General features: G+C 64.0%; 1 protein-coding gene across 3 annotated transcripts in view; it reads left to right on the top strand.

Moving 5' to 3' along the window:
* CBFA2T3 (CBFA2/RUNX1 partner transcriptional co-repressor 3) overlaps nt 1-25,052 on the top strand; it is a 52,730-nt gene that overhangs the window by 8,851 nt on the left and 18,827 nt on the right. For all 3 annotated transcript variants that reach the window (XM_059903802.1, XM_059903801.1, XM_059903797.1), the window contains exon 2: nt 24,284-24,430. In XM_059903802.1, coding sequence (XP_059759785.1) covers nt 24,310-24,430 — 121 coding nt within the window. In that variant the 5' untranslated portion in view covers nt 24,284-24,309. The remainder of the gene's footprint in view (nt 1-24,283; nt 24,431-25,052) is intronic.

The raw sequence follows: 25,052 nt of genomic DNA, 5'->3' as shown, positions 1-25,052 counted from the left end.
AGCCACCCTCCTGCCCACTTGTAGGGCTGGGACCCCCAGGTCACCAAGAGCCTTGCGCCTGGGAAGAGGGCCATGACCCTCCCAGTTTGCGCTGCTGCGGGCCGGCCCTGGCCGCCAAGCGGGGAGGGCAGCGTGTCCCCATCACACGTGGACTCCCCATCCTGGGCTGTTAGCAACGCAGACGGGCCACGGGGGGAGGACAAGGTCGCGTCCTGCCTGCCTCCGTCTCCCCACTGGGTTTCTTTTTTATTGTAAAGTACACAGAACATAACATTTACCGCCGTAACCACTTTTAAGTGTGCGGTTCGGTGGCATTTAACACATTCACAATGTTGTACAACCATCACCACCATGAAATTCCAAACATTCTCATCACCCCAAAAAGAGGAGACCCATACCCACCAGTATTCACTCCCACCCCACCCACCAGTATTCACTCCCACCCCACCCCCGCCCCAGCCCCTGGCAACCACTGCTCGGCTTTCCGTCGCCGTGGACCTGCCCGTTCTGGGCGTTTCAGGTACACGACTGGCTCCTGCCCCTCAGCGAGGTTCGTCCGTGTTGTCACACGTGTCAGTGCTTCACTCCTTTTTAACAATGAGATTGGACTGCGCGGATCTGCACGTTTTGTGTGTGTCCATCGTCAGTTGAGGGACAGCTGGTCTGCCTCCACCTTCGGCGAGTGTGGCTAATCCGCTGTGAACCTTCGTGTGCACACTTTTGGGTGGGGGTGTGTTGTCAGCTCTCTTGGGCTCACTCCTGGGGCAGGAACCGCTGTGCCGAGTGGTCACTCGGTTTAACTCACTGTCCCCCAGGTTTCGAGGGACAAATTCACAAGAAGAGCCTCCCGCCCTGGTCGCCCGGCTTCCCAGAGTCGCCTAACCGGGTCGGCCCACTCCTTCCACAGGTGACACACCCTGGCCCGGGGCGGGGCGGGGTGGTGTTTACTGGCAGTCGGGGATGCCCTGCCAGGAGCCTGGAGGGTGGTTGGGCCGGCAGGGCTCGTCTGCCCGCAAGCTGTCCTTGTATTTGGTTCCGCAAACAGTTACCGCGTCTCCTTGGCACCTGCGTCCCGCGTCCGTGGCATGAGCAAGATTCTGCACCTGGTCTCCGGCTTCACCCTTGCCCTCCCCCCACTCACAGGGCAGGCGGTTTGGGGCCTCCACGTGGCAGCCGGAGAGGCCCCCGGAAAACTAGTCAGATGTGGCTCCTCCGGGGACAGAGCCAGATTGCCCAGATTGCTGCGGTGGCTTCAAGGCCACATAGCCCTGCCCTGCAAAACGTTCCCCTGACCCGCCTGCCTTGCTGTTTCCCCGGCACACCAGGGACTGGCGGGTCCCTCTGCCTGCGTGCTCCCCCCACCCTCACACGCGGCTCCCAGTGCCCCCCTCCGTCCCGCCCAGCAGTCCTCTCTGCATGAGTGCCCACGGCCGCCCCTCCCCCTCCCCGCTGGGCCTCTTCTTTGCACGGCACCACATCTCCCTCCTGGAAGGTCAGCTCTGTGAGGGCAGGACTTCCGTCTGTCTGTTCCCCGCTGCCCCAGAGCCCAGGCGGGAGCCTGACACACAGGAGGCCCAGGGGATCAGGAACGTGTGTCACCTGGGAGCGCCCCCATCTCACGGGCGGCGATGCCAGGGTCGCGGCTGTGGGGATGCCCTCGCCGGGTGCTGGGAGAGGGCTGTTTGAACAGCAGGGCCCGCCTGCCTGCAAGCTGTCGCTGTATTTGGTTCCACAAACAGTTATCTCATCTGCTCTCCAGCCCTGGAGTCGGGCCGTGAGTCCTGCCTGCGTGGGGGCCGCGGGGGGAGGCGGCCAGGGTCATGCCGTCCACCTCAACCTGACCCCGCTGGCTCCCAAACGGCGGCGTCTCGAGGGCTCACTCCGGGGGCAGCTGAGAGGCAGGAGAGGGCACGCCCCAGAAACAACTCGCTGGGACAGGCGAGCTCGCAGAGAAGTTATCCAGCTCCGCCTGCTGTGGCCAGAACACCCCTCATTCCGTGGCGTAGAACCACCAGGTGCCGGCTCTCGGATTCCTGGGTCGGGAGTTTGGATGGGGCCCGGCGGGGACACTGAGTCTCCACCTCGTGATGTCCTCAGATCCTCCCTCTGGCCACCCAGGACAGGGGACTCCTCGTGTATAAGGAGCCTGTGTGGCGTGGCCAGGAGCCCCCCTCCCGCAGGAAGAATTACGGAAGGTTTCAGGGTGGGGGGGTCAGGACAGGCCCCTGGGGGGTGGGACCCTGCAGAACCTGGGCCTGGGGCGGAGGAGGGGAGGGCGGTGGAGCTCACTCCAGGTCACCTCTGCTTCAGTCTCCCCAGCCAAGACGGCCCGTCCCGGGAGCCACTGAGAGGTTAGGCATTTTCCTTCCCAGGTGCCAGGGAGCCCGGGCCCCCGGGGCCACTGCAGAGCCAGGAGCAGGCTGGCGCCTCGTGGTGTGCCTGTCCGCCATCAGCTGACACAGCTTGTCCCCCTGGGCACCCCGGCTCCCACCCCACGTGGGGGGGTCCCTGGAGAAGGACAGATGGACCCTCCCCTCCCAGAGGCGCCGGCCCCTCCCCTAGCCTGTCTGGACACAGGGCAGAACCCGAATACCCAGGGCCTGGCCAGGGTGCATGAGATGATGATTTTTCATTTCTCTCCAAACTGGAAGACAGCGTAGCTCTCGAGCTGCAGCAGAGCTTGAGTTCCTCGCTCCTCTGAGCTCCCTGCATGCTGGGGGTGGGTGGGCCTGGCCAAAGCCACCGTGACCCCAGCTTCGGGGGGGCTGGGGGTTTGCGTTCTGACTCCAGGCGGTGCTTTCCCGCCCCCCGCCTCCGCTCACATCTGCTCACAGGGCTCCCCCTGCAGCGTGACCCCGCTTTCCAGCCGTTGTTTCCTTCCTGGACGAAGCCCGGGAGGCTGACCCCAGGGTGGGGGTCACTGCTACCCGGCACAGCCCACGCCCAGCGGCTGTGAAACGCCGGCACAGAGCTGGGTGCCATTTACCTGAGACGAGCCGTCGATTAGAACGTAGTTGGTTCGGTGGTGCTTGCTCGTTCCTTCCACAAATAGCGCCTGAGGGCCTGCCGTGCGTCGGGCGCTGTTCCAGAATCGAGCGGACGGACCGCTGCCCTTGTGGGGCTGCTACTCTGTTTGGGGAGAGACAGACAATAAACGAAGGGGACGAGGAACATTTTCTCCACCAGGGCCCGTGGGGAGGGCCTATGGCTGGGGGGAAGTTGCTGTCCTTGCCAGGTCCAGCTTCTCTGATGAGGTGACATTGAGCTGAAGCCTGGAAGGGAGGGAGCCAGGAGGCCACCAAGGCACAGCCCCTCTGGCATAGGGAACAGCCTGTGTGAAGGCCCTGGGGCAGGAGTGTGCCTGGCACATTGGAGGACCAGCGAGGTGGCCTTGTGGCTGGAGAGACACGAGGGAGGCGGGCAGAGGACGGCCTGGGAGCCGCCGGTGGGCACTGAGGACTTTGGCTGGTGGAGGTGGTGGCATACATACTAAGGCATGGGGACTTCCCTGGCGGGGAAGTCTAGTGGCTAAGCCTCCGTGCTTCCTCGGCAGGGCGTGTGGATTCGATCCCTGGTCAGGGAACTAAGATCCCAAGTGCCACGTGGCCTGGCGAAAAACAGAAAAAAAACAAAACTAAGGCATGAAAAAGTCACGAGCTTCCTGTGCGCCAGGCTTTGCAGTGAAGCACTCGCAGGGCTGATCCGACGGGAGCCCTGGCATCGCCCGGGGTCTGCCTGCCCCCCACCCCCATGACCGCACGGCAGCGGCCAGTTTGTCCCTGAGGGAGATCCCCGCGTGGAGCTGCGCCTTCCCAGGCTTGCGGACCTCCTGGGCTGCGTTGCCCGCAGCCGAAGCCTCCGTGCGGGAGCCCAGGGTGAGGCCGCACGGGACACCTGGAACCGGTCCCGCCGGTCAGGCTGTGACCCCGTGGCTGGCAGCTTTGGCACTCACCCCGTCCTCCTGATCAAGCTGACCGCCGGCGCTCCTTCTCCGTCCGCCCCGAGGCCTGCCAAGAGGGAGGAGGGGGAAGCTCGCTTGTGCCCTGAACCCTGCGCTGCTGGGAGAGGGTCGGAAGATGGGCATTTCAGAGACCAGGAGGGCCCGCGGGCATCCTCAGGGCATTGGCAGCTGAGGGGAAGGTTTGTGGAGCCGGAATAGGCCGGAACTGAGCCCAGGTTGCCCCTCGGGTCAGTGCCGCTCACTCCCCGGAAGCTTGCTGTGCTGGACGGTTGTGGGTCTGAACCACAATGAGCTCAGAGCGCCCGCACTGCCGCGGGACGTCCCCGGGTCCCAGGAAGGGCAAGCGAGCGAGTCCCGCACACCCGCACGGAGCACCGTCTGCACAGGGGCCGCCCTGCAGGCCGCGGGGGGCCGTCAGGGTGAGGCCTACGGACACAGGTTTTCCCTCCAAGGCGCCGGGGCCTCCTTAGCTGCTCTCTTTTTAAAAAAGTCACCTGGAAACAGTCACACTACCAGGGCGGGAGGGTGTCACGTGACTGGGAGCGCCCCGCGGCCTTGGCCACAATCAGGGCCCCCCACCTCTCGGCCTCGGGAAGCCCACCCTGAGGGGAGCACGGGAGATGAGGGCGCAGCCCCGGATGAAGTGCCGCCCGATTCCACACGTGCCCTGCGCTCACGACAGGCCTGGCCTAGCCTCCCAGGGTCAGAGGGGAGACCCCGGGGCCAGTGGTGGCCTCGGCTTTCCCTGCTGTCAGGTGGGGGGATGGCCTCAGAGCCCCGGCAGAGCAGGAGAACGCTCCTTCCTCCGCAGAAAACCCCTCGGCTGTTTTGACTCAGAAGGGCCCCACCCCCAGATCTCCTTGAGGTTCTGTGCGACCATTTGGTGGAATGAGTCAAAACATCCAGAAGGTTCCGCTCAGGAGGGAGGTGTGGAGCCGGCTCCCTGCTCGCCTCTCCCAGAGCAGCTGCCACCGCGGCTGCAGCAGCGCCGGCCCATCTGCCCGCCTGGTGCCGTCCAAGGCGGGAGGCGGGGCTGGAAACAGATCCTCTGCCCTCTGTGGACACCGCCTGTTCTCCGGATCAGGGGACTGAGGGCCGGCGGGTGAGGCTGCCGCTCTGTGACCCCGGGCTGGCTCCTGCCCTCCCTGTGCCCCTCGGAAGCGGCACAGTGATTCCACCTTGGGGCTGATGTAGCAGGTGGACACTCTGAACCTTGGACTTGACCAGTGAGCGCCCGCTAGCCGGCGGCTTCTCATTTCTGCAGGACCGTCCCTCTGTTATAACTGCCCACCCACGGCCTGTGTCACCTCTGAGGGGGTGGCTTCATCTAGCCACACACAGAGGAGGTCACTGGGGTTTAAACCCCGACGTATGGCCCTCCCGTGGCAGACGTGGCCTCTGGGATGCGGGGTCCCTGCTCTGACTCGGGTCATCATGAGCCCTTGCCTCAGGCCCGGGGCGTGGGGGACATGAGGGTCCCTGTGGTCCTTTCCCTGTGGCCACTGCCCATCTGAAGTCCTGACCAGCAAGTCTGGGTTCCTCCCCGCAAGCAGGCGGGCCCTCTGGACCACGTGGGGCTGCGGGCTGCCAGCAAGATATCTCTTGGCCTGAAGGACGAGCCTTGGGGACGGCTTTGCTTCCTGGCTGCTCCTCAGAGAGCCCCCCGGGCATGGAGATGTGCTCAGGGTGAGCCAGCACGGGGCTCCCCACGTCAGGCCCAGCTGCCCCAGCGCTCTGTGGGGAGCTGCTGTTAGACGCATCTTATGGCTCAAATTGGCCAAAAGGCCCCAGAGAAAGGCCCAGACCCGTGTGAGGCTGTTGGCCGGCGGGTGTTGAAGTGACAGCACGCTGCAGAAGGTCTGCAGGAGGCCCCCACCCGGCGAGGCTGAGGTGCGGGCACGCCAACAACATGCAGGCGGGCCCTGGCCCACGCTGGCCTTGGCCTCCAGCAGCTCAGGAAACTGCCCGGCCACGTGCAGGAGTTCAGCCTGGTGGCCTGCCTGGAAGAGGAGGCACGCAGGGAGGCTGGCAGGAAAGCCCCAGAATCCTCGCGCCCATGTCGCGAGGCAGGGTGAGGGTCCCCCCACTTCCCGGGGAAAATGCTGAGGCCGAGCCAAGCGAAGGGACCCACTCACAGCCTGCGGCCAGAAAGTGGACAGCCGCCCAACTCAAGCCCGAAGGCTGTGGCTCGCCGCAGCAGCCCGCTGCTTGTCTGGCAGAGGAGCAGGTTGGGTCCAGGCAGCTGTGTGCGCTCAGGCTGGGCGCGTGCGGAGCTGCATCGTTGGGTGGAGCCCCACCCCTGCGCTTCCCAGCCGTGTGCCCGGCGGTTACTGAACCTCTGTGTGTGAGTTGCACCTGTAAAACGGGGGCAGTAACATGTCTTATGTTTTGACGTTATTGTTAAAGAGCAGAAAAACCTCACGGGGCTGTTGGAAGGATTAATTAGCTAATATGTTGTTGGTCACTTAGCACTGGCTGTACACCTCCCCCTCTCCCAGGGTGGGACAGGATTCCAGGTGGGGCCTGTGAGCTGGGACCCGGTCTTGGAAGGGGTTGGCCCCTGGCCTCTGGCCTGTCCATTTGTGGACTGTTCACCACCTCTCAGAGAAGGCCTGGTGCAGGCAGCCTCCTGAGCAGGTGCCGACCGGCAGTAGGAGAGGCAGACTGTTCTAGAACACTGTGGGTGAAAGGTGGACTGAATCCTGGGTACCTCTCCATCCACTTCCTATGATGCCCATGGCAGACGTGGCTTATCATTCTCTGCCCACTCCGATGCCCACGGCAGACATCACCAATCAGTCGGACACATCTTTCCCTTTTCCCTTTTCCTCAGCAGCAGCAGTCTCACTGAGTGGCTCTGGTGCCCACCTGCCTGATGGGCCTGGAGTGGGAGTGGAAGCCCACCGACCACTCTGGCTGGGTGGGCTCTGGGGGCCAGCCAGCTCTGACCATTTCCGCTTCTGTAAGCCCTGGGAACCTGGGAGAGATGTGGGGAGAGTGTCTGTGGGAGGCCGGGATGTGCCCCCCACCCTGGAAGGAGAGACCCGGGCGTGGAAGGAGGGGGCACCCCAGGGGCCCATCAGACGTGAGACTCGAGATCCCGCCGGCCCCAGCCCCCAGGGACAGCGTCGGCTCCCGAGCTTGGCCTCTGTGATGTACTCGGTGCTGTCAGTACACCCTGGAATCAGGGCTCCCCCGGGTTCAAATCCAGCCCTTCAGGAGGGGTGATGTGACCATGTGACACCTTGGAGGGGTTGCCGCCCTCCCGAGCCTCCTGAGTGGGAATAATGACATCTCCTGGGCGAGCCTCCCTGGATGAGGTTCACTCAGAGAGCGTGTACCGGGCGCCTCCTGCCCTGGGCCGGGCTTCGGGGAAGCAGGCAGAAGAGGGTGAGAAATTACAAACCATGGTGAAGGCTGCGGAGGAGGGGCGCAGGCGGGGGGCGGGTGAGGGGCACTCCTGAGGCGGCTCTAACCGGCCTGGGGACAGGCCGGTGCTCAGGGTGCAGCCACAATGCGATGCAGCGTCTGACCGAGCTGCATTCCCCCCCTCCCTCCCAGGCAGGCCTTCCTGGACCAGGCACAGGCCTCCATTCCCTGGCCGCCTCCTTCCCCCAGCAAAATATGGCCAAGATGTGAGTGGGGCGCCCGCCCTTAAGGTCCCTCCTTCCTCTCCAGTGACGAGGGGGGTGGCTGGAGATGAGGGGGGGAGGGCAGAAGGGGATGCAGAAGGGGGCTCCACCCCATCCAGGGGCCCCGGGAGGAGGTGCCCACCCGGCAGCCCCAGATCAGGGAATCCCGGCTGGCACCGCGCCACCACCTACCTGCCATCCTCATCCACCAGGAGCCAGACACAGCCCAGATCCTTGCCAAGCTGGGGGCGGGGCGCGCGCTCGGCTTCGCCTACTCCTAGCCATCCTTTCTGCTGCCTGCGTGTAATTAACAGACTAATTAAAAGCAGGATGAGTTAATTGGTATTCATTTATGTGGCAGATGTTTTTAATTGAGGCAGGAAACAATTTACCTGTTTACATAAACAATGGCAAAGGCAGGCTTGTAAAACACATTTTTTAAACTATTTTCCTCCCCTTCCTAAAAAGAATGGAAATCACTTGGTCTCCCCGGCGCCTCTGTGTGAGAGCGCAGGCCCCGCCCGGGAAGTTCGTGCCAAGAGGAAACATCTGTTTAAAAGGTTTGCTTCCAGAGGACTCTGTTTTCCTTAAATCCAGTGAAAGGAGGTTGTTCCCAGGTTGTGTGGACGCTGGCTCACGGGGTTGCCTCCCCAGAAGGCTTTCGTGTCCCCTTAGTGTCATCCCCAGGGCCCGCTGGGGGCTCTGGCCTCCAGGCTGGGTGGGCCAGGCTGGGGGGGGAGACCACCCAGCAGGGTGGGGGGCAGGGCTGGGAAGTGGCAGGGGACGCCGTCCTGCCAAGTTTGGGGCTCCTCTGGGTGCGGAGGGGGAGGCTTCCTTTCCACCTGCCTTTGTGGTGGCGTCGCGTCCCCCTGTCTCGCGGCAGGGCTCAGAGGAGCACCTTTGAGAAAGCAAGCGCTCAGGGTGTCTCCTGTTGTAGATTGGCACTAATTTGGCACTTGCTGTATGCCTGGCTGCTGCCTGTACTAGTTTTTACTCTGCGTCTTTTTCTTTTTTTAAAATTTATTTTATTTATTTATTTTTGGCTGCATTGGGTCTTCATTGCTGCACATGGGCTTTTCTCTAGTTGCGGCGAGCAGGGGCCACTCCTCGCTGCGGTGCATGGGCTTCTTATTGCGGTGGCTTCTCTTGTGGAGCACGGGCTCTAGGCATGTGGGCTTCAGTAGTTGTGGCGCACGGGCTTAGTTGCTCCGCGGCATGTGGGATCTTCCCGGGCCAGGGCTCGAACCCGTGTCCCCTGCATTGGCAGGCGGACTGTTAACCACTGCGCCACCAGGGAAGCCCTCTGCGTCTCCTCATGACCCTCGGGGGCGGGGCCAATCCTCCCCATCGCACAGGTGAGGAGACTGCAGCGGGACCGAGCACAGCCTCCAGGTCTCGTACACACGCACAGAGTTGTGTTTACGTAGAAGTGTCTGGAAGGATCCTGGAGACCCGTCAGCGGTGGTTACTGTGGGTGGGGGCTGGGAGGGGTGGGAGCGGGTTATAGTCACGGGTTTCCTGTGTGACTATGACCCCCACCTGGGGCCGGCTGCCACGCTCACCACGGGCACGTTGCTGACTCTCTGAAAGTAGGGAAATAGTGGGGTTCCGGGGACTGCGTGAGGTGACAGCGGGAGTGGGGGGGAGACGCATGGCCCATGGCATGCAGCAAACGTGCAAGAAGCTCTCTGCACTGGAAACGGGCTGTGTGTGACCCCTGAGGCTCCTGGCCCCCCTGCGGGGGAGGGTCTGGGCCGTGACTTTTGGGTGACATGTGATTGGAATTTCTGGAACGTTTCGGCAGTTCCTGGGGAAGAAGATGGACTGTTTGGAATCCATCAGGGAGAAGGGCCCTGGGAAGATGGCGCCCAGGATGCAAAGAGGCTGGGGCCCGGTCCCTCCCTCCAAGAGGTGGTGTGAGGCCACACTGCCCCCAGGCCTCTCCCGCGTTGCTGGTGTTAAATTGTAAAATTAACCACAGGTATCTGAGGAGGTGAGCAGTAGACAGAGCTGCTGGGGCCAGAGGTGCCTGTTGTGTCCTTGGGAGCGCCCAGCCTGCACCAGTGCTGTGTGACCTCGGGTGCAGACCTGGACCTCTCTGAGCATATCGGAAGGGAGGCAGTAATGGCCACCCCGGTGCTATGAGCTTTGACCGCGATAGAATGCTGTAGCTGTAAGGCCCCCAGGGTACCTCGCCTCCTGTCTTTACCGAGTTCTCTGCCAGAGGAAGTGTGAGCTTTTCCAGTGGCCCCCAGCCTCCCCCGTGAAGGCAGAGGCAGGAGGACGGGAGGGCCTCGGGCCCAGGGCTGCTGCCCCCGCAGTGGTGGGGTCTCTCGTGGGCCCGGCTTCGTCCCTGGGTGTGCGGGTCAGGGAGGGGCCTGGGCAGGGCCTTCCACGTCCAGGAAGCGAGAGGGCACAGAGCGGGGTTGGTTGTCTCTGGGTGGGGCGAGAGACCACAGGCCTGCCCCCGCCCCAGTCCCGGTCCACAGGGGCTCCCGCAGCAGGCACGGGGGCAGCGCCATGTCGGGCTGACGCCCGCCGCAGCTCAGCCAAACCAGCTCTCGGGTCATCCTTAACGAAAGTGGGCCGTGAGAGCTGGAGACGCCCCAGCCCTCGGAGCAAAGCCAGCCCAGACCACCTCCTCAGCCCCCGCCTCTGCGGGCGGTGACTTCTAAACCTGCTTGAGCGGGTGCATGTCACCACCTGGGATCCCTCAGCCCTCGCGGGCAGCATCCTGGGGGCCACACCCCCTCGTCCGCATCGGTGGCTCCCGTCACGGGTGACCGGGGTCCTCACGGGCCACGTGTGCCAAGGGCGGCCGTTCTGTGTCCTGGGGCTGGCAGGAGAATCATGTGGCACTCTGGAGAGACGCCCTCAACGGGCCATGCGTGCAGGGTAAACCGCCAGCCCCTAATTATTATTTAGCATTCACGGGAGCAGCATTATTATTTTATATTTTGGCAACATTCCTCTGGGGAGTTCAAGGTGCTGTGCAGCCAATCTGCATGTTTTTTAAGCAACAAAAATGCCTTGGGAATCGGCTAAGCCTTCGGTGGTGCCCCGTTGCTGGCAGGGGAGCATCCCAACCGCGTGGCCTAGGTTTCCAGACCCTCCGGCCCCCCCGCCCTGCTGCCCACCTTCGTGCACAGGCGGTACTAGATTGTTCCTGGAGTTCCGACTGCACTGCTTTTGCCAAGCTGCGCCCTCCACCGGGACGCCCTCCCGGCTTCAGCTGTGCAAGTCGCACAGCTGCAGCTGCACCTCTTCAAGGCTACCCTGCCTCTTCCAGCGACGCACTCAGCCCAGGTGCGCCTGCGCGGATGCAGGACTTCCCACTTCACCGAAACCTGAGCACCGACCATCCTCAGAGGGTGTCGTGGCCAATGAGTTGCTTGCGTTTTGTCAATTCCTTTTTTAAAATAAGGAATCTGGACTAAGGCATCTGTTTATTCGCTAAGTGGCACTTTGTAATTGTCTCTCCGTTGCTCACGTTACTGTCACTTTCGTTCAGAGCTGGGGAGGGGCACAATGCTGGTGCGCGGCAGGCAGTTTAAAAATAAATCAGGAGGTGGTTTAAAAGCGGGGCTGGTCCAGGAGGGAGGCAGAGAGGAGGGAGCCTTGCTGCCTTTGCCCAGGGGCAGCTTTTGTTTCCTTCTAGAGGTTCTCCGTGTACATATCAGATCCTCTTTTATTCCAGGGTGTCCTGCAGTCTTCCTTGGGGTCACAGCCCTTCCCCCCAGGAAACGCACACACGTGCACACTCTGCCCGGCTGCTTCTCCCAGGTGCTGCCGCAGCCCTCGGGGGACACATCTTTTGTTCAGGCCTCAGTGTAGATGTCCTGGGCTCCAGGAGGACTTCCCCCACCAGGCGAGGCAGCTCCTGGGGTGCCAGGGTCCCCCGCCCCATCACATCCCCGCCAGGTGCGTGTGTGAGCAAAGCAGGGTGTTGGGCTTAATAGGCGCGCACCTAATCCTCGCAGGGACATCGGCCCGAGTGTGCAGTTGAGGAAACCAAGGCTCAGAGGAGGAGGCCCAGCCAAGGCCACCCCGGTGACGAGGCCATGGCTGGACTCCGGCCTGCCCGCCCCCAAGGCTGGGCTTTTCCCCCCTACCGCACAACCTCGTGTGGTGGCCTGTGTGTCCGTTGCCTCCCCCACCGTGAGCTGCAGGAGGGGACTCTCTCCATCGTGCTTGGGTCACAGCGCCATCCCCCCGCCTCCTGCGCACCCACTCACGTCTCTCTATCCACGTGCCCACACCCCTCGTGCCTGCCCAGGCACCACCACGTTTATCATCACAGCCTGTTCACACTAACTAGGTGTGCCAGCCTGCAGCTGAGCCACTCCCCCTTGGGGGGCAGGTGTGCATGGGTGGACGGGAGGGGACTCCCAGAGTGCCAGGACCGGTGCTGGGAGAGGAGGGCGCCCTTCCTCCCACTGCCCCCCCCAACACACACACACACACACACACACACACGCACACACACACGGCGGGCGGCCCAGATGGCGGGCGCCTCCCCCTCAGCTCTCAGGAGCTGCTCTTGGCTGCGCGGCCCGGGCAGCTGGGCGAGGAATGTGCTTGCTCTGTGCGCCAGCCGCAGGGCGAGCAGGGGGACATCTGGGTCACGTTTGCGGCCGGCGGAGAGCGGGGAGGCTTTCCATTCCAGCTGCTGTGAGCTCTCCGCCCTCCCCGCCTCACAACCCTGCTCAGCGCTGGGGCGCCGTGGGCTTGGCTCTGTGACCACCCAGGCTTGGTCCAAGAAGGAAGTCTCGCCCCCCTCCTTGTTTGGGGCATCTGCGCTCGGCTGAAGCTCTGGGCTCCTTGGTCCAACCAAACCCCCAGACCCCTCTTGAAAACACAGACACGGGCATAATGGCTCTGACCAGCCTTCTACCAGGAACCACGGTCACCTTTTGTTTCTCGTCATTTTTCTGCACGTATGTTTATTTACAAGATGGAGTTTCATGTGTTTCCACCTCTTTTGATTTTCCTTATTATTAGGTGGTATTCCGGGGCACCATTTTTGCTAGTAATTGGGTATTCGAAGTACAGCACACACATAGAAAAGTGTACGTGGGAGTGTTCACAGGGTGTGCAGATACCAGGCAACGTTCCCTGACCTGCCCCAGGCCCCGAGCCCTTCCCCGTCACTGCCTGTCACAGGACTACCACCCTGACCCTAATGCCAGCTTCTGAACTCCATGTAAAGTAGAATCACGTGGCCCGTCCTCTTTGGGGTCTGGTGTCATTTACTCAGCCCTATGTTGGTGACATTTGTCCGTGTTGGTGCATGGAGTTATGTGTGTCCTTTTTCCTTGCTGCATAGTATTCTGCCGTGTGGATCTGCCCCTTGACCTATTGATGGGCCTCTGTGACAGTGGCCAGTGAGTATTCTTGTCCTTTGCTGCCGATGCCCGGCTGTTTGCACTTCCGTTGATTCCCTGCCTCAGAGCAAACCGCTGTGCCTTGGGTGTGCAGTGCTTCAGGCTTGTGGGCACGGAAAAGCGGTTTCCAAAGTGAAAGTACCCACCGCGTGATTTCAGGCTCCGTAGGATCCCCCTGGCCGGAGGATGTATTTGACCTGTCCTCTGTGGGCTCATCCCCCTCACGAGCAATGCCGGGCGAGCTTCCTTGCAGGTCACTGTCTGGGCCGGATGATGTCCTCAGACATGGTCCCTTGGGTGGCCTGCTCATCTGAGCCCAGACGTCTCCACGAGAACAGGGAGCAGAGTGGCAGGAGCCCTGGTTCAGCTGGAACCTGCCCCTGTAACATCTGATCCTTGGGTCTCTAAGGGCCCTCCCAGCTCCAAAATGTTGTGGTTCTAAGTACCAGCGTGTACCTGTTAGTTACTGCTGGGTAACAAACTGCCCAAAACTTAGTGACTTAAAACAACCACCTTCATCTTGCTTACAGTCTTCGGGCGGCTCACGTGTGAGATCCCGGTCCTGGCTGGCCTTGCTCCTGGCTCTGCTGAGGGTGGCTGGGCCCCTCATGTGCCTGGACCCCCAACTGGGGCAACTGGGCTGACCCTGCCCCATGTGAGCCTTCCCCTCCAGCAGGCTCAACAGGACAGCAAGTGGAGCTGACCGCCTGGTGTCCGGCTCAGAGCTGGCTGACATCACTTCTGCCGCATCCTAGTGGCTAGAGCGAGTCCCAGGGACAGCACGGATCCAAGGGCAGGGAAATCGACTCCATCTCTGGGTGGAAAGAGCTGCAGTCACATTGCAAGGGGTGTGCGTGGGCGGGGGGGGGCGCGAGAACTGAGGCCGTTTTGCAATCCGTCCACCCCCCCAGGTGGCGGGTGTCTGAGGCAGCCACGACCGAGCTTTACCGCTGTGGGGCAGGCTCAGAACAGCTCCGCGGTCCCCACCCGCACACACAGGGGCACTCCCTGCTGGGGCCGTTGGGCAGGGGCAGGTCCCAAGCCAAGCTCCGCCCAGGCTCTCCTGCCACAGCCACCAAGCTCTCCAGCGTGACCGTGAACGGGCTGGGCCGGGGGCCGAGGCAGCACAAGGGCAGGCGGGGCCGCTCTGGGTTTCTCACAGGTCAGTCGGCACACCTTTGTGGAACATCTGACTGACCACCAGGCGTCGGTGCTGGTCTGGGGTTAGCAGCGCACAGAAAGACGAGGCCCGTGTCCTTGGGGCGAGGGGTGGTGAACGCGAGGACCTGCACGGGCCACCATCGCGGGTGCTGACAAGCGCTCCACAGGAGATAAAGTGGGTGATGCAGCAGGAAGGGCAGGGGTGGGGGCTAGGAGGGCTCCTTTAAGGGGGAACATTGGGACCGAATCCTGAGTGAGGAGGAGGAGACAGCCTTGTGTGGACGTGGGGGGCATCCCAGCAGGTGCGGAGGCCCTGCGGCCGCACAGGAGTATCTGGGACGGGGTCTCCCAGCCTGGGGGCGTGCAGCCAGAACAAAGGGGAGATTGGACCGCTCCAGAGGCGACCCCTGGGCTGGAGCACAGTGGTGAGAGTGTGTCTGGCCCCGTTTCACAGCATCTCGGTGGCATCTCGGTGGTAGAAGGGAACTTCCCGTCCAGGCAGACGGCTTCCTCTCAGCACCCGCGGGATTCGTGAGCCCCTGCTGATGCGGGGGGCTGCCTGGCCACTGCAGCGCCCCCTCTGGGGCTGTGAGGGGCTGCCCTGAGCAGCAGGACATTCCCCGGGGACCCCCCACCCCACCCCCAGACAGAGGCTCACCGCCACCCCTCTGGGCAGGCTCTGAGGGTCCAGAGTGAGGGACCCTTCCTGCGACCAGCGGGGTCGTCAGCCAGAGGGCTGCTCATGTGTGGGATCTGCCGCATTATGGCCGTGTGACCCCGGGCACGCGCCCTGTGCCTCGGTTTCCCCATCTGTAACTCGGGTCTTACACGTCCGGGCTTTGTCAGGATGAGGCGGTCTCGACACCCAGGCGCATACGCAGCTCCCAGCAAAAGGGAGCCTGTTTAAAATCAGAGCTGTGCCCCCGCCTGGTGCCCAGGCCTGTGGGCCTTTAGAAGGAGCCTCTGGCTGAGCATGACCCGTCCCTCCGCGCCTCTACGGGGCGGCTCTGCTCTCATCCCCATCTCACAGGTGAGAAAACCGAGGCCTCAGGTAGAAAAGCCACTGACACTCCGGCCGAGAGGCTGAGACGGGTGGAGGGAGGCCAGCTGGAACCTCCCCGACACAGGAGCCACAGTGGCCTTGCTCCTTACGGTTCCTTTTCTAAGACCACCCCCGACCCGAGAAGAGGGAGTTACGGGCCCATTTTACCGATGGGTATACCGAGGCTCAGAGCCATGCTGGGGTGATTTTATGGATTCACAGTTAGTCGGTCACAGAGCAGGATGGGGGACCCAGGTTTCCTGGCTCCCGGCCCAGTGTTGTTGCCATGGCAACGGGTGACCTTGTTGTCACCCACAGGCCCGGCGGTCACAGGGTCCTTGGAGGCAGGCCGGCCAGGGTGGCCAAGCGCTCTGCAGCGGGAAGGGCGGCAGCGGCAGTGGGAAGGGCGGCGGCGGCGGCAGCGGCAATGGACAGAGGAACAGCCCTCCCGGTCAGACCCCAGGACCGGGAAGGGCCACGCGGGACGATCCAAGGGACGTGGCTGGAGCGCCAGCGGGGGCGGGAGGGCCGCCCAGACCAAGGGAGGGAAGATACTAATCCTTGTGTATATTATTACTGATTCGTCGGTCGGCGGAGACCTTGATTGAAACCAGATGTGGGAAGCGGCCCAAGTTCCAGCTCCTGGGACTCATTAGGGCTGCCCGCCCCCCAGAATTCTCGTTGCTTTGCAGAGCATTGGGGATCAAAGACAAGCCGTCCCCTGACCTTGGCTTTGGAGGGGGTGGGGAGGGGTCAGCCTCCTGGTCAAACCCTCCCATCTCGATGAGAGGGGTCACCCCATGTCCTTGGAGCCCCCCGAGTCCCTCCGCCTCTGCCTGAGAGCCCCGTCCGGCGGGGTCACAGGCCCCTCTGAGACACGGCTGCTTCCTGGGGTGCATGCCTAGTTTTTCCCTTGTTTGTCCCACACGCACCCACTGGGAGGCTCTGGGAGGGTCCATATGCCCCTCTTCCTGCTCCAGGAAGTTGGCCCTCAGGCGATTGCCCGGCTTGCTCGAGACCCCCAGGGTCCAGGAGCTGTGAGTGGATCACAGGGTCCAGGAGAGAAACCTCCCACCCACCCTCCGGGAAGCCTTGAGGGGAGGGGAGGGCATTCTGGGGGCAGGAGCTACCTAAGCAGAGGTGTCTGCCCCCGCGGTCCCGCCGCCCCCTCTGCGAGCTGGCAGTGGGTCTGTCCCACCTTGCCCAGGCCCCACGGCAGCCAGTGTGCAGTGGTCAGTGGCCTCGAAGGAGGTGAATCTGTCCCCAGGGGGTGCTCGGGGCTGACCGGGTGATGGGGGCGGGGCCGGCCCTCAGGAAGGACTTGCCTGCACCGCCAGCATCGCCTGCATCTCTCACGGCTTCCGAGGTCCCGCCTGACGGTCATAAGGCCAGAAGCCTGCCTGGGACCGTGTGAGCAGAACAATGTCCACCCCTCGTGTGGACGCAGAGGGACCCCGTGGGCGCCCGGCACGCAGGAGGGCCGCTCGTGGGCCGAGGCACCTTGCTCTCACCTCCACGAGCTGTCACTGCTGGGGGACGGTGCCCGTGCTCGGCCACGCTGCACTGGGGTCCGAGGGCCCCCACGGTGTCCATGTCTGACACACAGGCACGTCTTTGAGCGGGTGCTGCCCACGAGGGATGCCCTGAAGCCGTGGACGTCACCGTGCGCTGCCTGAGTTCCCCACAGGCATACCCGCTTCTGTCTCCTCTACGCTTGTGGGGGGTCGGGGGCTGTTTGTAGTTAGAAGGGGCTTTGGGGCTCAGAGCGGTGTTGTAATAGGGGGTGTAAGAAGAAAGGAAGGGAAGGAGGGAGGAAGGGAAGGAGGGAGGGAAATCCTGGCCGGGACCCAGTGGTGCCAGAGTCAGGACTCTGCAGCCTCGCTGGGCTGTGGTCTTGCGTGAACCCCGACCTCCAACCCCTCAATTTCCTCATCGCTTCAGCGGGCAGCGACGTCCACCTGGACGAGGGCTCTGCCACGCGGAGGAGGAGCCTGAGAGAGCGTTGGCACTCGGCAGCCGTCGGGGCCTTGAAGGACACGGAGATGAAGCCGTGCGGGGCCCCGAATGTCACAGGCAGAGTTTGGACCTGATGGGAAAGGAAATAGGGGGCCTGGACCCTGGAGGCACCTCGCTTACTGTGACTCTGGGCCCCGCTGTCCCCATCCATAAGCGGGGTGATAGCGGCGTCTTCCTCGAGGGCTGGTGTGGGATGAAGGGTCCCGGGAGCCCAGGCTGGGCCCGGATGGATGGGGTGCCCCGCCCTGGGCAGGATGTCTGTGGGGATGGGACACTGTGATCCTCCCGGGAGAGTCTGGCCTGAGCAGGACAGAGTGTGCCGGGAGGCGCCGGGGACGGGTGGCTGTGTGCCCTCGCTTGGGACACCTCGGGCTCTTCCCGGGACACCTGACACCAGCCAGCTGCTGCCCTGCCCGCAGGCCTTCCGAGGACGGAGGACGGGGCTCCAGAGGACACCTGACTGGGGAGGTTCCCCTCCAGTCTCTGGCCGAGGCTCTGGGCTGGGGGTCAGGACTGGCATCTGCCGAAAGGGAGCCTGTGGGCCTGGGGAGGCTATGACCGTCCCGCTGTCCGTGGACCATCTCCCCGTTCTCTTGGTCCCGACTCCACAGCATTTGTGGAGCACCTTCTGTGTGCTTGGCCCTACTTTGGGCACTTGGTTTCACTGAGAAAGATGTTCGCATTCGGGCAAAGACGTGGAGGAGAGTGTGGGAGGTGAGGGCAGAGAGGGGACGGCCAGTCACAAAGGGTCCTGCGGGCACTCTCAGGATGCCGGCCGAGGGGCAGGGGGCTGGTAATGCTCTTAGGAAACGTGTCTCAGGGACCAGCTCGCCCCTCTGCCTCCAAGAAAGCCCAGCGTCCGGTCCACCTTGGCAGGAGCTTCAGAACCTCGGCCGGCTGCCCGGCCCAGGGCGGAGGCCAGCACTTCAGAGCCGGGCCCAGTGGGGCTCCCTCCTCGCCCCCTACCTACAGCTGCAGAGGCTGAGGCCGGGCAGTGTGCCCAGGGGCCACCCGCTCGCAGGGGAGGGGCCGAGGCACAGGGCTCCTCCTCCGGGTGCAGGCCTCCTGCCGAGCCTCCCACGGGCCTGGGGAACCCTGCCTGCCTGCGGGTCAGTGCCAGGAACTGGGTGTGGGTGCGCCACAGGTCACATCCCGAGACCCCACAGAGAGAGTGGCCTCTGGGCCCTGGGCCTCAGTCTCCTCATCTGCCACCTCCCAGGCCGGGGGACCCGTGTGGCCTGCTCGGCTCAGGCCTGGCTCGCAGTCCGGACTCTGTCACCGTAGCTGTGTTACCTGTCGGTACCGGCCCACCTTCCCACTTCCTGAGGCTTCTGTGAGGGTCAGATGAGGTCACGGCAGAATCAGACTGCAAAAGATCAAAGCGGGGCCCGCTGTTTCTGCGGCAGCACGGGTTGGGAGTGGGCTGTGCTGATGCTAATGGCCCCCCTCCCGTGGAGGGCTCTAGAACCCCAGGGCTGGGAGCGCTGGGCTGTGGCCAGTTCCCAGACGGGCAGGGCGGGCTGGGAACACAGGAGGGCAAGGACAGTGATGGATGGGGTGGCTTGTTCCGCACGTTCCATATTCTTTCCCACCGGCTCCGCCCGGCCTCAGAGAGCAGCTTCCTCTGTCAACGGATTAGTGACGTGTAGTGGGAACTGGAGCCGCGGTCTGGGAAAGACGCAGGGTCTCCCAGGGGCCCTGGGGAGCGCCGCAGGGGTCTGGGAATGTTCTCGAGGGCTGGGAGTGCAGGGCAGTGGGTGGGGCTGCGACAGAGGCCAGAGGAGGAAGTCCAGCTCCGAGGGGGGCCGCTCACATCTCACCCTCTAGCTCACTGGGTATCACCAGCGGGGACCACCCCCAGCCCTACAGGATCGGAATGGGACGGTGGGGAGGGGGGGACGGACAGTTAGAAGAAGAATGGATGGGGGGCACCTCCAGCGGCAGCCCTTGGGGCAGGTGGTAAGACGCTGGGGCCACCTCCAGCCCTTTGTCAGCTGTGTGAACCGAGCAGGTCGCCTAGCCTCTCTGTGCCTCGGTTCCCTGTCCGTAGGATGGAGCGGAGCACCGTCTGCCTCCGAGGGCTGTGAGAGGGTCACGAGTCACTGGCTGGGCCCCTCGCCCCTGTCTGCCTACCTCTGAGCCAGGACCGTGGGTGAGGGGTCTGGCACCCCTAGAGATGTCTCCCGCCCGCCAGCACAAGGGCCGCCGTTCCGGCTAAGGCACTGTGCGGGACTCCAGGAGAGCTGGCAGGGAGCCCCGGTTGGGGATAAGCCCAGACGTGTCTTCAGATTCCGCCCCATTTCCTGCTTCATCTCTGTGCGGGGTTCTGGGGCTGCTGACGGGGCTGGGGAAGGGACAGGGATGCTGTGGCCGGCCCGCTTCCTCCTCCCTGGAGCTCTAACGTCTGGAAAGAGCCCGAGGAGCTGGGAAGGTGGTCCTTGTGCTCCCCTGCCCCAGAGTCAGGTCGCCCGGGGCGTCACCCACCGACTCAGAGCAATGAACCCGGCCTGACCTCAAACCCCAGGCAGCTGCCCTTTCCGTGTTCTGGTCGGCCCATGCAGGGAGCCCTGGCTTGGCTTCAGAACTTTCTAATCTCCCAAGCGATTGCAGGGCCTGGGGGCTTGAGGCTCCGATGGAGAGTCCCCAGGCTCGGGCCCTGCTGCCCTCAGGCTCTGAGACCCTGAGCAAGTCACTTGTCCTCCCCGAGCCTCAGTTTCCCCATCTATAAAATGGGCGCGATGGCAGGACCTGCCTCCTGGGGCTGCTATTGAGGTGCAGTGCGTCCTCGAGCAGGGGTATGGAATTCTTAGTCAAAGTCGGTCCCTGGGGTCCTGAGGGGCGGGCAGGCTGATGCATGAGGGGCACGTGCTAAGCCCTCATGGGGGAAGCTGTTATTTATATATTAATCTCATAAGAAAAAAGGAACTTAAAACTTGACATACATTCAGCTGCCTGGGCCCCATAACCGACCTGCTAAATCAGAGCTCCCTAAAAGGGGGCTTGTGTAGGAGGACCCCTGATGTTGGGTGGAGGATCTCTGGGGCTGAGGGCCCCCAATGACCCTAGAATCAGGAGTGGGGGAAACGCAGACCTGGAGTGGGTGCAGGGGGACCGTTCGAGCCTGGGGTCCCACGGATGGGGTCAGTGCCTCTCATAGGCGGGGCACAGGATGCCACGGTACAGGGGCCCTGACAGCGCCTTCTGGGGAGGCCACGAGGATCCAACAAGATGCTGTGTGGATGTGCAGCACATGGGGCCTGGCTCCGCCCGGGGCTGAGGTCCCCTGGGAGTGGACGCTGGGGACAGAGGTACCTGCGAATGGGGGAAGGGGGAAGAACTGCCCCACAACGCCGGCCCAGGTTTTCTGGGCGGAGTCTGGACCTTGCCGGGACGTGCCCCCTGCCAGCTGAGCTGACCACGCTGGCACCCTCGGCAGCCTTGGCGGGAGTGGGAGCTGCCCCCTCACCGGCCCCCAGCACTCAGCACCCGACAGCGGGCCGCTCCCCAGGCCCCCACGCCCTGGTCATCCCCTGCTCGTGCTGGCTTGTGGGTGCAGGGTCCTGCCTACGTGGCCCCACGCAGGCTGCCAGATGGGCAGTAAGGTTGTGCCATAGCCCTCGGGGGTCCGGGCCTCGCAGTGGGTCTTAGGGGGTGAGGGAGCAGCCTTTGGCTGGCGTGGGCCCTTGAAAGGGGCTGGGCAGGAAGCCGGCTCCTGGGAGAGTGAGGCTGCCTGTCTGGCAGCTCGTTAGCCGTGTGCCCTCAGGCCACGCAGGCCAGCAGGCGGGCAGGCTTGGCTCCAGCACAGGCTGGTCAGGGCTCCGCACGCAGCTCGGGGGTGCACAGGTGGCGAGAGGGCGGTGTAACAGCTGCCACCACGCGTGGCGTGACCACGGTGGGTGCCCGGCCCCCCACTGAGAGCGCTTCTCCTCCTCCTTTGATCCGCGCTGCACCCCAGGGAGGCGAGGAGCCCGGCTCAGACGCAGCCACTCGCCAGGAGGCTGGGACTCAGCTCCCTCTCGCCCTGCTGTCCTCGCGCGGCCAGCCCCGAGGAAGGCAAGCGTGCAGGGCGAGCTGTGGGTGCGTCCACAGCCCCTCAGCAGCCCCCGTGTCGGCCCGCCTTGGAGCCAGGGCAGCCAGGACCCCCCGACCTGCCCCCTCCAGCCCCTGAGCAGGGAGACCCCTCCTCTAGGAGGGCTGCCGGTGGTGACCTCATTCTCGTGTCCTGCCCTGGTGTCCAGCACATGCGTGGCCGGCCTTCCAGAAGTGCCAGCCCAGCCAGAAACCCTGCGACAGGTGAGCCAGGAAACAAGGTCATCTCAGGGGATCACGTTCCAGGGGAGCTAGAGAGCCTCATGTCTCACGTGGGGGCACCTCTCCTGAGGACATGAGGTCGGAGCTGAACCCCCAGGAGGGAAGGGGGAGTGGCCCGGGGGGTGTGCGAGGGCTCGGAGCTGGGGCTCTGGGTGTCGTGGGAGCGGGCCGGGGGGTAGGACCCTGGGAAGCCCCACGTGCGGTGGAAGCTGCTGGAGGGTTTCAGGCGGGAGAGGCGGCGTCTCTGGATGCCGTGCAGGACGTTCACGGGCTCCCTGCCGCCCGCCAGCCCGGCCCAGCCAACCTCCTCTCGGTCCCCTGCACAGCTAGAGGCCCTGCACGCCCCCTCCCGCCTTTGCGCTCTCTGTTCCTTGACCACAAATGCCTTGCTCACCGTCTCCGCACCACCTCTGCTCTTCCCCGAGGTGCTCTGTCACTTTCCGCTTTCTGGGTTGGGGTGTGTGCCGAGGGCAGCCGCAAGAGCGGGGTCCTGGCACGCAAGTTGCTCCATAAACCATGACCGAATTTCACTGAGAGCTTGCCGTCGGCCATTACAGAGTCACCTCAGAGAGGTGAGGTGACTTGCCCGAGGTCACACAGCCAGGAGGCAATAGAGCCAGACTCAAACAAGATTCAAGACTTGTGGGGTTTCTGGCACCTGTGGCCCTACTGTGCACATACGTTGGGGACCCAGGACCCAGGGCTGGAGGTGGGACCTGGGAGAGCCGCAGGGGTGCCCCCACCCACCCACCCAGCCCAGAACCTCCATCCACCTGGGTTGGATTCCCAGAACTGCTGCCTCTCCTGCAAGGGGGAGAGTTCGCGTTGATGACAACCAGGCCTTGGAACCCTGCAGACCCACCCAAACCATACGTGCTGTGTGCCCTTGGTGGATTGCTGCACCTCTCTGCGCCTGTAAAACAGGGCTGGCAGCAGCGTCCCCCTCACAGGGTTTCCTGGGAATAACAGGAGCCATGACTGTCATGTGCCAGGAGCGCGTGTGTGTCTCCTTTGTGAGTGGACGGCCTCGGGCCTGCTTGCCGGGCACCAGCAGGGCAGTGCCCGCTCCGTCCACGGGCCCGGCAGACACCGTGGGGTGGGCGCGAGACTCCTTGCGATGCGGCACCCTCGTCATCGCGGGCACACTCGGTCCACCCTCCCGCCTGGAGCGGCTTCTCTCCATCCGCTTCTCTGGCCTGCTCCGCCCGTGATGTTCCAGCGACGCCCCAGCGTGGAAGGGCTTTGGAAGGTCCGACCAGGCCCCACATCCCCAGCGTCCCAGCCTGGCATCCTAAGCGCCCTCCCTGGCCTGATGGCGGGACTGCCTGCCCCAGGGTGGCCTGGTCAGATGAAGGGCTGGCCAGGATGGGGCTGCGCCCCACAGAGGTGGCCTGGAGCCCACGGCGCTGGCCACGTTTTCCTTCTTTGGTTGTCACCGGGGACTGGCCGCCAGCCCTGTAGCCAGGCGTGGCGTTGACGGGTCCCCACAGCTGTGGCGCACGTGTGCCAGGCCATCAGCCTCCTGACAGGCGGGCTGGTGGGGGGCAGGGCGCCCGGCGAGAGGGAGGCCAGCTGAGTGGACAGCAGGTGCCGCGAGGCCGGGTGGCTGCTGGTGACCGGCTGCTTCCCCCTTCCGTGGGGCCCAGTGGGGAGGGGGCTTCTCCGCTCTCACCCCCTGGGCCCTGGAGTGCCGAGGGCATCTCCTCTGTGTGAAGGAGGACGTGGGAGCGACGCGGGGGGGAGGTCTGCACGGTCTGGGGCACAGGTGGCGGTAAATGCCGTTCGTTAGCATCCTGGCTGTCCACGGAGGTGGCTGCCCGGGTCTGTGTGTGTCTCCAGCTCCGCCCAGGTCGTGCGGGACCCCGGGAGGGGAGGGTGGGGAGAGGCAGAGGGACAGAGCGGCAGTCCTGGTGACGGCTGGCAGGTGTCAAGCCTGGCCCCATCGTCCCCCTGGCCCCCCGGGAGACTCCGTCAGTGTCAGCAGGACGAGCAGTGGCTGGGGCACTGTGGGCTGCGCCTGTCTGTTACAGGCGGGGACGCCCACCCACAATCCCAGCCGCTGCTCGCAGGTCTCTGCGGCCGGCCCCGGTGCTGGCTGACCCTGAGCTAAGATGGAGGGGGAGGCCCAGAGGCTCAGCCCCCTCCACCTGCAAAGAACACCTGGGCAGCTGCCGCCCCGGGGGCCTCCCTAGCAGCCTGTTACAAGTGCAGAGTCTCAGGCCCGCTCCGGACCTGCTGAGTTCAGAAATGCGGGTGGCGCGGCTGTCTGCGCATGCCCTCCAGGAGGGGCTGATGCAAGCGGAGTGGGGTACCGCAGGCTTGGGGGATGCCGCCCGACTCCCCGGTCTGCAGGAGAGGCAATCCAGGCTCCCCCAGGGCCACTCCCACAGTGAGAACTCCAGCCCGGTTCTGGCTGGCCAGAGTTCTGAAAGCTACACCCTCCAGCCCACCTGAAATGGGCTGACCCAAGCCTGCTCTCTGGTCCTAGGTGGGTGGGATGTCAGCCACCTGTGAGCACACCTGGGGCTTATCTGGGGCAGGCTGGGGCCTGGGACGGGCTCTGTAGGCAGAGCCAGAAGCCACCTGGGGGCCACCTGGGACTCGCCCACCTGGGCCCCCAGCAACATAGGCCCACGTCCAGCTGCTGGGGGCCTTAGCCGGGAACCAGGTGGGGCTGGGCGGCGCCGACCCCTGTGCCCCTCGGCCTGCTTCACCCGTGCTCTGTCTCTCTGTCTCTCTCTCCTTTCCCCCACCCCGGTGGCCATGGCGCCCACAGCGGACAGGAAGGAGAAGGCCTCCGCGATGCCTGGCTCTCCAGCCGAGGTGAAGACGCAGCCCCGGGCCACGCCCCCCAGCATGCCGCCCCCGCCGCCTGCCGCGTCCCAGGGGGCCACACGACACCCCTCCTTCACGCCCCACACAAGTGAGTAACCCCAGGGCCGGGCCCCGAGGGGCGCAGCGGGGAGAGGCAACTCCGGGGGTCCCTCGAGCCCGTGAAGGTCCGAGCTTACACCCTGGACCTGTAAACGCCCCTGTTGGGCCTTTAAGAGGGAGGATCTCATCATGGGTCAGGGCCCAAGCTTTGAGGTTCGGATCCCAGCTCTTCTGCTTGGTAGCTGTGTGGCTTTGGGCAAACTTCTTAACCTCTCTGGGCCTGGTGTTCCTCATCTGTAAAGCCAGGCTGGTCATGGCCCCTGCCTCACGGAGCTGCTGTGAGGGCGAGTGAGTTAATAGAAGTTCATAGCATGGTGGGCACACGGTGAGCATTCCATCAAGGTTAGCTGTTATACTGGAGCTCAGAGAGGGATGGGGGGCTTCCCCATGGTCACACAGCAGGTCACTTGCATGTGGGTGAATCCTATTGGGCCTGCACGCCCTGGAGGGCCCATCGGAGGCAGCTCTGGCCTTGAAGGAGCTCTGCGGCCAGGCCTGAGCCGGGTGTGTGGGTGGGCCAGGAGTTGGGGTCAGGGGGCCCTCTGACAACGTGGTGGGCAGACCTGACCCCCAGGTGGTATCTCGCTGGCCCTGGGCCTTGGGTTGAGCAT

Source organism: Balaenoptera ricei, chromosome 19 (genome assembly GCF_028023285.1).
Source record: "Balaenoptera ricei isolate mBalRic1 chromosome 19, mBalRic1.hap2, whole genome shotgun sequence".
Lineage (NCBI taxonomy): Eukaryota > Metazoa > Chordata > Mammalia > Artiodactyla > Balaenopteridae > Balaenoptera > Balaenoptera ricei.
This window is presented reverse-complemented; position numbering and strand designations above follow the sequence as displayed.